At 33.7% G+C, this 12,613-nt stretch overlaps 1 protein-coding gene across 4 annotated transcripts in view; it reads left to right on the top strand.

The window, feature by feature from the left end:
* DPP10 (dipeptidyl peptidase like 10) overlaps positions 1 to 12,613 on the top strand; it is a 1,231,994-nt gene that overhangs the window by 1,141,563 nt on the left and 77,818 nt on the right. For all 4 annotated transcript variants that reach the window (XM_070241800.1, XM_003363234.5, XM_070241801.1 and 1 more), the window contains one exon: positions 1,233 to 1,356. In XM_070241800.1, the coding sequence (XP_070097901.1) occupies positions 1,233 to 1,356 (124 nt within the window). The remainder of the gene's footprint in view (positions 1 to 1,232; positions 1,357 to 12,613) is intronic.

Below are 12,613 nucleotides of genomic sequence, written 5' to 3'. Positions count from 1 at the left end.
ATATGGCAGACTTCACTGTATGAGAAGTCATACTTGCCCTTCTACTGACATCTTCACTATGATGGGCTAAGGGATCTTCCAGAGGAAGTGGTGGCTACTCAGTAATGTCAGACATGTAAGATTCATGTAGCTGAATGTCTAACCCAGATGTATCTAAGGACAGGTGATTTGTATCACAACGGTTTTCTTCCATAGGTGATTTTCTCTAAGTCACATAAAAACTGGGTAAATTAATTTTAGGACAATACTCCGGGGTGGCGCCTTTCAAGCCATTTCTAAAGCATTTCATCTATTCTGAAACTGGGCAGATTTGTTGAAACATCATTGCTTTTTCTTTTTATCATAAATTGAATCAAAATTGATAATTATATTTTGTACTGTGGCAGAGAGGGGGTGTTGTGGTATATCATGTAAAATTCCAAACATATAATCTACAATGAAAGAAATAAAAACTATAAATAAAAAAATGTAAACTTTCCCAATCTAGAAGCAGCCTGAGGACATCATGGGCATGGTAATTAGCATCCTCACTATACCAAAAATTCAAGAGCCCGTTATTTCCTTCAGTTTGATTCATTGTTTGTTTTAAATGGTTTACACATAAGTAAGATTTTAAAAAAACTGTAAACACTATTGTGAATAAGATTGAGACTGGTCCTCAGCGTACATCTGACAAAGATAAAAACAAACCATTCATAGCACTGTAGTCCAAGTCTTCATGGATAAAGTGAAATAACATGAAAGTCATGCACAAGAAATTAATAGTAAGTCAAGAATAAGCTTTGTCTTTTAATTGATTATTGAATGTATTTTTAAAGAAATAAAACACGGAATAGCTTAGAAAATTTATACTTATTTTGCATATATGTTAGGACTAATTAATAGAAAATAACAAATTATCCATAAATGTCTAGCATCTTGATTATTTTTATTTTTCCAAGGATCACTTCTCTGGGAAATTATTAACTTTCAAATTTATTATCAAATTTTTTGTATATGTGTATATGTATGTATGTAGGCATGTGTTACATACATACACACAAATATGTGTGTATATATTGGTATGTACATTTGAAAAAGCAGATCTATATATACATAAACATAAATTAATATGGTGTGACATCTTAAGAGTGATTCATTTATTCTTGCATATAAAATAATAAGTGTATATTGTTGGTACTATACAGGTTCTCTGGCTCTAAATGTAAATTTTAATTGTGTTTCCAAACTAGAGAATACTATATCACTATGGTTAAATGGGTAAGCAATACCAAGACGGTGGTCAGATGGTTAAACCGGCCTCAGAACATCTCCATCCTCACAGTCTGTGAGACCACTACTGGTGCTTGTAGTAGAGTGAGTATAATTTATTTTCCTTTTATGCTTAAAATGAAGTAGCTTTTGCTACCTTTCAAGGGGAAATCAGGCAATCCTTTGTGCAAAGACTTCAATATTTAACTTCCAAAGGTAGTAGAAAAAGAGTCCTTCTATTAGGATTACATACTTCAATCCATAAGCTCCCAACTTTGAAATAAGAAATATAGATGATAAACAGAGGAAAACAACCTGAGCTTTAAGAAAATGAATTCTTATATATTACAAAGGATAATCCAAGCCACACTAGTTTTATTCTCAAAGATGAGCTTTCTCTAGATATTTTAACTTCGATTAATTTGAGAATATGAAGTGTGTCTTTCCTATCTTCTTTAAACACATTCCAAAAGTTCTTTTTTTTTCTATAGCTCAGATCAGTCTTCTAAAATAAAAAACTGTGTCTCTGTCCTTAAATTAAGTAAAAATAGTGAGAAAAAATTGGTTCCTAAACCACTGTGTTTTGAAAGGAGATTGTGTTTTGATTTCTGTAGATGGTATTTTGATTTCTGAAATACTGTAATAAGTTTAAATTGTTATATTATGCACTTGGTACATGGTAAAGGATTCTCGATTATTTAACAACAGAATGTTCAGACTTCTGCTTCTGCACACGATGGAATAAATGTTATCAGACTAGCATCCCTGCTGTAATCAACTATGAAACTGTACAAAACACATGAACTATTTGCAGATGTTGGACACCAGGAGTGTAAGGACAGAAATGATGAAATAAAGTAAATGCACAAGATGAGCCTATTTATGACTTCCTATGAGTGATATTTTTGAGACCATCTTTCAAGGAGAGGGAGCCCAAGCAAAGCACAGTGGTATCACTAATCCAAGAAGGCAGCAAGAATCAGAATTTGAGGCTATTGTGGTGGCTGAAATTTGCAGGGCAAGTACCAAAGGATTCAGAACTACAAAGAGAAGAGCTCCGGTAATCTATATAAGGGACCTCGTAAGGCTTTAACTCAATGCCTAGCTGTGCAAGCGCAGGACATGCCTCAGAGAGAGAGAAGCCAATAGAGAATCTGCAGGTTGCGTAATGCTTGGAGATTTTGGAGTTCTGAATAGCAAAATTAGAGCGCTTTCACTGAAAACCCTATGAATTCAACTCAGAGCCCGGAAGGACAATGTATTAGGACTAGAGCTGTTCTAGACTCCTTCAAGTAAACCTTTAAATCAAACCTTGAAGGAATCAAGTCCATCTGCTTGTAAATTAGCTGTCTGCCAGAACAAAGTTTACTATTTTAAAAGGAAAATCAAGAAAAAAATCAACTCTCAGAAATGTAACATTTATTATACCAATCAGTAATAAAAACATACTATCTATGTAGAGATATAGAAAATATAACACACTCACATCCCCAAAAAGAGTCAATAGAAGCAGACTTACACAGGGTAGAGACATTGTAATTAACAAACACAGGATTTTTTTAAAGCTGTTAGAAAGATATTTAACATATTAAATAAAAGCATGGCTTTAATTAATAGACAGATGAGAAATTTTAGTAGAGAAATATAAGCTGTAAAAAAACAACACAATGGAATTTCAGGAACTGAAAAATAAAGCATCTGAAATGAAAAATTGCCTAGATTGGCTTAACAACAAATTGGACACTGTTGTAGTGAGGGAAATAGAAACAATCCAAACTGAAGTCCTGAGGGAAAAAGGGCTGAAAAAAAATTAACGAAGCCTCAATTACCTGTAGAACAATATTAACTGGTATACGTGTAAACATGTATTCACAGAAGGCCAGGCTTGAGATATTTAAGCAGGAAATACTTAGAAACTAATGACTTAAAATATCCCAAATTTGAGGAAAAGCCATTAACCCATATATCCAAGAAGTTAGCATATCCCAAACAGGATAAAGACAAAGAAAAAATACCTAGGCACATTTTACTCAAATTATTGCAAACCCAAGATTAAGTGAAAAAATTTTAAAGCAGCCAGAGAGAAAAACACATTACATATTGGAGAATACAATGACAAGAATTACTGTCTGTGTCTCGTAGAAACAGTGTAAGTCAGAAAACAATGGAAAGACATTTTTAAAGGACTTAAAGGAAAACAATGTCAAACTAGAAGTCTATGTCCTATGGAAATGTCTTTCAAAAAGGGAGACAAAAAAATATTTTTAGGTAAATTAGGACTGAAATAATGTATCATTGGTAGATCTGTACATGAAATGAAGTTATTCAAACTCAAAGAGATGACATCAGATGAAAATTCAGACTAAATGAAGGAAAGAAAGATGCCACAAATGGTGAGTATGTGATAAAATAAAATAAAATAAAATACTTTCTAGTCTTTAATTTTTCTGAAAGGTAATTGATAACTTAAACTAAAACAGTATATATTACAGATATTAATAGAGTCATTTCATAATGATACGGTGTCAATTGATTAGGAAGATATAACAATTCTAAATACACATGCATCTAATAATAAAGCTTCAAAATACTTAAGCAAAATTCATAAGCAAAACATGACAAAATTAAAGAAGGATTAGAAACAATTATACTTGGAGATGTAAGTATTCTTTTCAAAGTACTTGATGAAGTAAGTATTCAAAAGATCAGTAAGGATGCAAAAGATTTGGACAACACTATCAACAACCTAACCAAATTGATATTTAGAAAACATTTCATCTGACAACTTCAAAATAAACAATCTTTTCAAGTGCAAAGGGAATATTCACAAGTCTAAAATCAAAAAGAATTGAAATCAAATAGAGTATATTGTTTGACCACAGGGGAATTAAATTAGAAATTAGTAAGTGAAAGATACTTGGGAAATCAACAAATATTTGGAAAATAAAAAATACTAATGCGCCTAAATCACTCATAAGTTAAAGAACAAGTCACAGGAAAAATTAAAAACTATTTTAAACTCAAACATAATGAAAACACAAAATGTCAAAACATATGCATGAAGCAAAATGGTGCTTAAAATGAAATTTATATCTTTAAATGCTTATATTAGAAAAAGAAAAAGGTATTATCAATGATAAAACTCCAAGTTATAAAACTAAAGAAAGAAGTGCAAATTTAACTCAAAGTAACTAGAAGGAATAAAATAATAAATATAAGAGCACAAATTAATAAAACAAAAAATGATCTATAGAGAAAACCAATTAAAGCAAAAATTATTTCTTTAAAGCATGAATAATTGATAAATCCTTATTTATACTATGGAAGAAAAAAACCCTCAAATTACCAATATCAAGAATGAAAGGAGACATCACTATAGAGTTTATAAATATTTAAATGGTAAAAAGGGAGTAGTATGCCAATAAATTCTCAAGTAGATGACATGAAAAAAATATTTGAAAGACACAAATTAGCAAAACTAATGTAAGAAGAGAAAGAGCACTTGAATAATTCTATACCAATTAGGGAAGTTGAATCCATAATTAGAAATCTTCCCACAAAGAAAACTCCAGGATCCAGTGGCTTCAATGATGAATTCTATCAACAATTTAAGGAATAACAGCAGTGACATAAGTTATCAAGATGGCAACGTAGGTCATTCCAGACTTCGGTCCTTCTCACAAGAAGACCAACCAGCAACTATTCATAAGCAGGACTTGGTTGTGACAATCCCAGAACCTGGGAGTGAAGCTGAAGCACTCCCTAGACCACAGAGACTGTGAAGAACCCCATTAGAAGGGGACGAGGAACAGGCACACTTTGACCACATTGCCTCTCCCCTAGGCCAGCACAGTGCCACAACAAGAAGACCTACAGTTTCTCCAGTGAGAAAAAGAGATCCCAAGATGGCCATCCAGCTCCACCTGCATTGTGGGTTGCTTCCTAGGAGGCCCACTCGAGTCTCACCTCATAAGGATCATGGAGGAAATCTGTGGGGTTTGTCCTCGGGAGATCAAATTGTGATGGAGAAGGGAGACAGAGCTTATAGCAACCAACACTCAGATCTTGACAGACAGAGTTCATCCTCCCAGTGGCACCCACATAGAAATTCAAACCAGTAGCTTTGCCAGTGACAGTGGTCTCATCTGGTCAGTGAACTAGGTATGTAGTCTGCCTGATACAGGACCCAAAAGGTGAGCTTGGCCAGCGCTGAAGCCTGTTCTGCAGCGCTGCCCAGGCAAGAAAGCTAACTGATAGCCCCACCTACTACTGAGGGCAATCCTCCGCACTGCTGGACCAGGAAACCTGGCCAGATGACCCAGAAAGCTATGTAGCCCAGCTGCACCTGAGCAGAAAGCCCAGCCAGTGGATTTCCCTTCAGCAGAGCCAAGCTAATGTCTCCATCTGGACAGGGAGTGTTGTGTGTAGTTTGTCTTGATCAGTCTTTAAAGAAAGAGACTTGCCAACCTTTGGAGCTGATCTGTGACCTGATTCAGGCAGGGAAGCTAATTCTTAGCCCCACTCACTGCTGACTACAGCCTCTAGGCCACCCAAACAGGAAACCTAATCAGAGCATCCAAGATGCTGTGTAACCCATCCTACATCCTCACTAACAGTGGCACTTGAGTAGAGAACCTGACCAGTGGCTCTGACCATCTGTAGAGCAAAGTCAGTGGCCCATCTTGCCAGGGAACTCAGTGTGCAGTTCTGCCTAATTTAGGTCCCCAAACAATGAGCTGTGCTGGCCTTGTGGCCCATTCTGCCACCCTGCTCAGGTAAGGAAGGTAATTCATAGTCCAGCCTTCCGCTCATTATACTACCCAGTCCCACCCAACTAAGAAGCTTGAACAGAGAATCCAAGAAGTAGTGGAGCCCATTCTATAGCCACACTTGGGGCAAGGAATCAAGCCAGTCCTATCTAACTATTCTCAGTCAGTGGCACCTTTCCACCTCAGAGCTTGAGCAGTGGTTTCACTCAAAAACAGACTCCAGTAGCAAGCTCCACCTTTTTAAGGACTCTACCAGCTAACCTCTTTACAGCCCCAAGCTACTTGATTGGTGAAGGACTGTTTCTGCCAAAGCAAACCTGTGAAGTTTGGAAGAGGACATCACTTACTCAAATGCCCAGATACCAATGTAAGGAATCAAGGATTGCAAGAAAGTCAGGTAAGCATGACACCACCAAAGGAAATTAATAAATCTCTGCTATCTGACTCTAAAGAAACAGAGATCTATTGAAGCTAAGTTGCTATCACCTTAAAAAAGGATGTTATAAATATAAGATATTTTATGTAAATCTGATGGCAATAACAAAAGAAAAATTTGTAGTAGTTACATAAGAGATTATGATATAAGAGTCAAAGGATACCACTACAAAAAGTCATCAAACCACAAAAGAAGACAGCAAGATAAGAAGCAAGGAACAATGGATCTATAAAACAGTTAGAAAACAATTAAAAAAATGGCAATAGTAAGTCCTTGTCTATCAATAATTACTGTAAGTGGAAATAGATTAAATTCTCCAATCAAAAGAAATAGAATAGCTGAATGGATTTAAAAAAAAAGATCTAGCAATATGCTGCCTACAAGAGACTCACTTTACTTTAAAGACACACATGGATTGAGAGCGAACGTATGAAAAAAGATATTTCAAGCAAATGATACACAAAAGGAAGTGAAGAAACTATACTTATATCAGGCAAAATAGACTTTAAGCTAATGGCAACAATAGACAAAAAATGTCATTATGTAAAAATAAAGGGTTCAATCCATCAAGAAGACATAATAATTGTAAATATTTATGCACCCAACATAAGAGCACCTAAATATATAAAGCAAATACTAACAGGACTAAAAAGAGAAAGCAAAGCAATATAATAATAGTTGGAGATGTCACTACCCTACTGTCAACAATAGATAGAGCATACAGAGGGAAAAATCAAAGAAACAGTTCATTTTAATAACACTATAAAACAAATGGACATAACAGACATATACAGAACACTCCACCCACCAGCAGCAGAATACACATTCTTCTCAAGCACATGTGGAACTGTTTCTAGGATAGATCATATGTTAGACCACAAAAGAAGTCTTAGCAAATTGAAGAAAACTGAAATCATACCAAGTATCTTTTTCTGACCACAATGGTATGAAACTAGAAAGGAATAACAGGAGGAAAATTCACAAATATGTGGAAATTAAACAAAGAAGTATTCAACAACCAATGAATCAAAGAAGAAGTTAAAGGAAAATAAAAAATTATCTTGAGACAAACAAAAATGGAAACACAATATGCCAAAACTTATGGGAATCATTAAAAACAATTCTAAGAGGGAGCTTTATAGTTATTAACACACACATCTAGAAAACAGATAGATCTCAAAAAACCCCTAATTTTACACCTCAAGGAACTAGAAAAAGAAGAATAAACTAAGCCCCAAATTAGCAGAAGTAAGGCAATAATAAAGATTAGAGCAGAAACAAAAGAAATAGAGAACTGGAAAACAGTAGAACCAATTAATAAAACCAAGAGCTTGTTCTTTGAAAAAATAAACAAAATTGACAAACTTTTAGCTAGACTGACCATGACAAAAAGAGATAGGATTAAATTTTTTAAAAAATTATAAATGAAAGAAGATACATAACTGATACCACAGAAATACAAGGGTTCATAAGAGACTACTATGAACAATTGTATACCAACAAATTGGACAACCTAGAATAAATGTACAAATTCCTAGAAACATACAACCTACCAAGACTGAATCATGAAGAAGTAGAAAATCTGAACAGACTAATTACTAGTAAGGAGATTGAATCAGTAATCAAAAATGTCCCAACAAAGAAAAGCCCAGGACCAGATGGCCTCAATGGTGAATATTACCAACTATTTAAAGAATAATTAATACCAATCCTTCTCAAACACTTCCCAAAAAGGAAAGATCAGGGGACACTCTCAAGTTCATTGTATGAGGCCAGCATTACCCTGATACCAAAGCAAGACAAGGACACTACAAGAAAAGAAAACTACAGGTCAATATCCCTGATGAATGTAGATGCAAAAATTCTCAACAAAATACCAGCAAACCATCTGGTAATTGGTACACCAGTACTGTAATGTGGAACACCACATTAACAGAGTGAAACATAAAAATTATCTCAATAGATGCAGAAAAATCATTTGACAAAATCCAACATCCATTTATAATAAAAATACTCAACAAAGTGAATATAAAAAGCACCTCAGCATAATACAGAAGTCCATATATGATAAACCCACAGCTAACTTCATACTCAATGGTGAAAAGTTGAAAGCTTTTCCTGTAAGATCAGGAACAAGATAAGGCTGCCACTCTCACCACTCCTATTCAACATAGTACTGGAAGTCATAGCAAGACCAATGAGACAAGGAAATGAAGTGAAAAGCATCACAATTGGAAAGGAAGAAGTAACACTGTCTCTATTTGCAGATGACATGATTTTGTATATAGAAAATACTAAAGACTCCACTGAAAACTATTAGATCTAATCAATGAATTCAGTAAAGTTGTAAGATACAAAATCAATGTACAAATATCAATAGTGTTCCTATACACTAACAACAAATTATTTGAAAATGATTCCATTTGCAATAGCATCCAAAATAATAAAATACTTAGGAATGAATTTAAGTTACAAGGTGAAAGAATCTACACTGAGAACTATAGGACATTGATGAAAAAAGTTGAATAACACACAAAAAAGTGGAAAGATATCCTGTGTTCATGGATTGGAAAAACTGATATTGTTAAAATGTCCATACTACCCAAGGCCATTTGCAGATTCAGTGCAATCCCTGTCAAGATTCCAACAGAATTTTTTACAGATAGAGAAAAACAATCCTAAAATTTATATGGAACCACCAAAGACCCTGTGTAGCCAATGCAATCACGAGAAAGAAGAACAAAATTGAAGGCATCACACTGTTGGATTTCAAACTATATTACAAAGATATAGTAGTTAAAACAGTATCACATTGGCATAAAAACAGACACACAGGCCCATGGAACAGAATAGTGAGCCCAGAATTAAACTCCCTCATATATGGTCAACAAATATTTGATAAGGGAGCTAAGAACATCCAATGGGAACAGGATAGTCTCTTCAACAAATAGTTTTGGGAAAACTAGATGACCACATGCAGAAAAATGAAATTGGACCCATATCTTACACCAGTCACGGAATTTAACTCAAAAAGACAAATATAAGATCTGAATTCATAAAACTTCTAGAAGAAAACATAGGGAAAACTTTTTAATTCGGTCTTGGCAATGAATTTCTAGATATGACATCTGAAACACAAGCAACAAAATCAAAAATAAACTAAATCAAACTAAAAAACTACTGCACAGCAAAAGAAACGTCAACAAAATGAAAAGTCAACCTACGCAATTGGAGAAAATATTTGCAAATCATATATCTGATAAGGGCTTAATATGCCAAATATACAAAGAGCTCATATAACTCAATAGCAAATAATATTAATAATAATAATTCAATCAAAAAATGGGCAAAATACCTGAATAGACATTTTTCCAAAGAAGACAGTCGAATAGCCAACAAGCACATAAGAACGTATTCAACATCACTAATCATTAGGCAAATGCAAATCAAAGCCACAATGACGTATCACCTCACACCTGTTAAAATGGCTGTCATCAAAAAAACAAGAGATAAATGGTGGCAAGGAAGCGGAGGAAAGGGAAGCCTTGTACACTGTAGTGGGAATGTATATTGGTCCAGTCACTATGGAAAACAGTATGGCAGATCCTCAAAAACTTAAAAATAAAACTACCACATCATCCAGCAATTCGTCTTCTGGGTATATATCCAAAGGGAATGAAATCACTATCATGAAGAGATATTTGCATCACCATGTTCATTGCAGCATTATTTACAATAACCAAGACATGGAAAAAAACCCAAGTGTCAATCAATGGATGAATGGATAAAGAAAATGTGATATACACGGTGGAATACTATTTAGCCATTATAGAAGGAAATTCTGCTATTTGCAACCACTTGGATGGACTTTAAGGGCATTTAAGCTCAGTGAAATAAATCAGACAAAGACAAACACCGTATGATCTCACTTATATGTGGAATCTAAAAAACCAAACTTGCAGAAACAGAGATTAGATCTGTTTGCCAGAGGTGGTGGTTGGGGGTGGTGGGAGTTGAGTGAAGGTGTTTAGAAAGTACAAGCTTCTAGTTACGAGATAAATAAGTTCTGGAATGTAATGTACAGTATGATAACTGTAGTTAACAATACTGTATTATATATTTGAAAGTTACTAAGAGTAAACTTTAAAAGTTCTCATCACAAGAAAAAAATTTATAGCTATATGAATTGATGGATGTTGACTCAACTTATTGTGGTAATCATTTCACAATATATACATATATAAAATCATTATGTTGTACACCTTAAACTTATACAGTGTTATATGTCAATTATATCTCAATAAAACTGGGGGAAAAAGGAATAAATTCTACATTCTTACATTCTTCAGAAAGTGGAGAAGGAAGAGAAATTTTCAGCTTTATTTTATAAGGGTGACATAATCCTCTTATCAAGACTAGACAAGAATGTTACAAGAGAGAACAAAAAAATCCTTAAGCATATTATTATATCATCCCTTGCAATATAGAGTACGGTGCATCATGACTAAATGGTGTTTATCCTGGGAATTTAGAATTGGATTAATATTGAAAACCAGTCAATGTAATTTATTATTTTAACAGAAAAAAAGAAGAAAAATAAATAACTATCTCTGTAGATGAAGAGAAAGCAATTGACAAGCCTCAATACTCCTTCATGATAGCTTTCAACATAAATGGATAGAAAGTAATGTCCCCAGGCTGATAAAGGACACCCACAAAATACCCCCCGAAATGTTATACTCAATAGTGAAACACTTTCCTTGTTCACCATGAGATCAACAATAAGGTAAAAGATATACATTCTAACTCTCTTAATGCAAACTTTGTTAGAGACTCTATCCAGAGTAACTTGCCAAGGAATGAATACCATGATAATCGGTAAGGAAGAAGTAAAACTATCTTTATTTGTAGGTGGTATTGTCATAAACATAAAAAGTAAGAAATCTACCAAAAAAATACTAGAATAGGTCCCAATTCACAAGTCAAGATACCACCTTCAACCATTTGTTCCATTTCCTGATTTTGACCATTTTACTGTTAAAAATATGTAAATATGTAGAATGTCGTGATTTTTAAAAGAAATTCTTGCTGAATTATTAGGGAGTAAATGGATACAATGCCTCAAAATTGCTTTCAAATTGTTTTAAAAAATTATATTCCTAGCTTCTAATTGATTTTGAAAAAATACACTTCCACTTTCTTCTCAAAAGATTTAGAAACAGGAGAGAGAGAGAGAGAGAGAATAAAGCAAGCGGAGCAAAATACAAATAAATGAGGAACATGTCTAAAGGATATGTAGATGTTTCTGGAACTGGTCTTTTAACTTCTTTGTAAGTTTGCACTTGTTTCAAAATAACTAAGAAGCAATAAAATATATATCAATATACTCATATTATTATGATGGAAAATAAAAACACCATAAAAATCTTTAAAATATGAAATACATGAGGATGAATTTAACAAATAATGTGCATAATTTCACTCCTGAAAACTACAACTTTACTGAAAGGCATTAAAGAAGACCTAAATAAGTAGAACTTATTTCTTGAATTGAAAAGCTTAATATTATAGATGTCAGTTCTACGCAAATTGAATTATGGTGTCAATAAAATGCCAATTAAAGTCCCAGCAGACTTTTTTTGGTAGAAACAGGCAAGCTGATTCTACAAGGTATATGGAAATGCAGAAGACCTTGTGAGCCAAAGCAATCTTGTAAAGAAAAAGAATGTTGGAGAAGTTGCACTAAATGATTTCAAGAATAACTAAAAAGCCACAAAAACTGAGAGATTGTGGTAGAGGCATGAGGAAACCCAAATAGATCAATTGAACTGAGTAGAGTTTCCAGAAATAGATCCATATTTATGTGATCAATTGATTTTCAATATAAGTGCCAAAACATTTCAGTGGGGGGAAATGGTGCTGGAGCAATCAATAATCTAATGAAAAATACAATGATGGTTGACATCTATCTCATACAATATTCTAAAATTAATTTGAGATAAATTGCAGCCCTAAATCTAAGAGCTAATACTGTCAATCTTCTAGATGAAAATATGGGATATAACTTCACAATATTGAATAGGTAAAAAATCATTCATCTTAAATAACAAAATAATACATTTGGCATCATCAAAATTAGAAACTTGTTATCAAAGTC

This window comes from Equus caballus, chromosome 18 (genome assembly GCF_041296265.1).
Source record: "Equus caballus isolate H_3958 breed thoroughbred chromosome 18, TB-T2T, whole genome shotgun sequence".
NCBI classification, from domain to species: domain Eukaryota; kingdom Metazoa; phylum Chordata; class Mammalia; order Perissodactyla; family Equidae; genus Equus; species Equus caballus.
The sequence above is the reverse complement of the archived record's forward strand: the minus strand, read 5'-3'. Positions and strand labels throughout refer to the sequence as shown.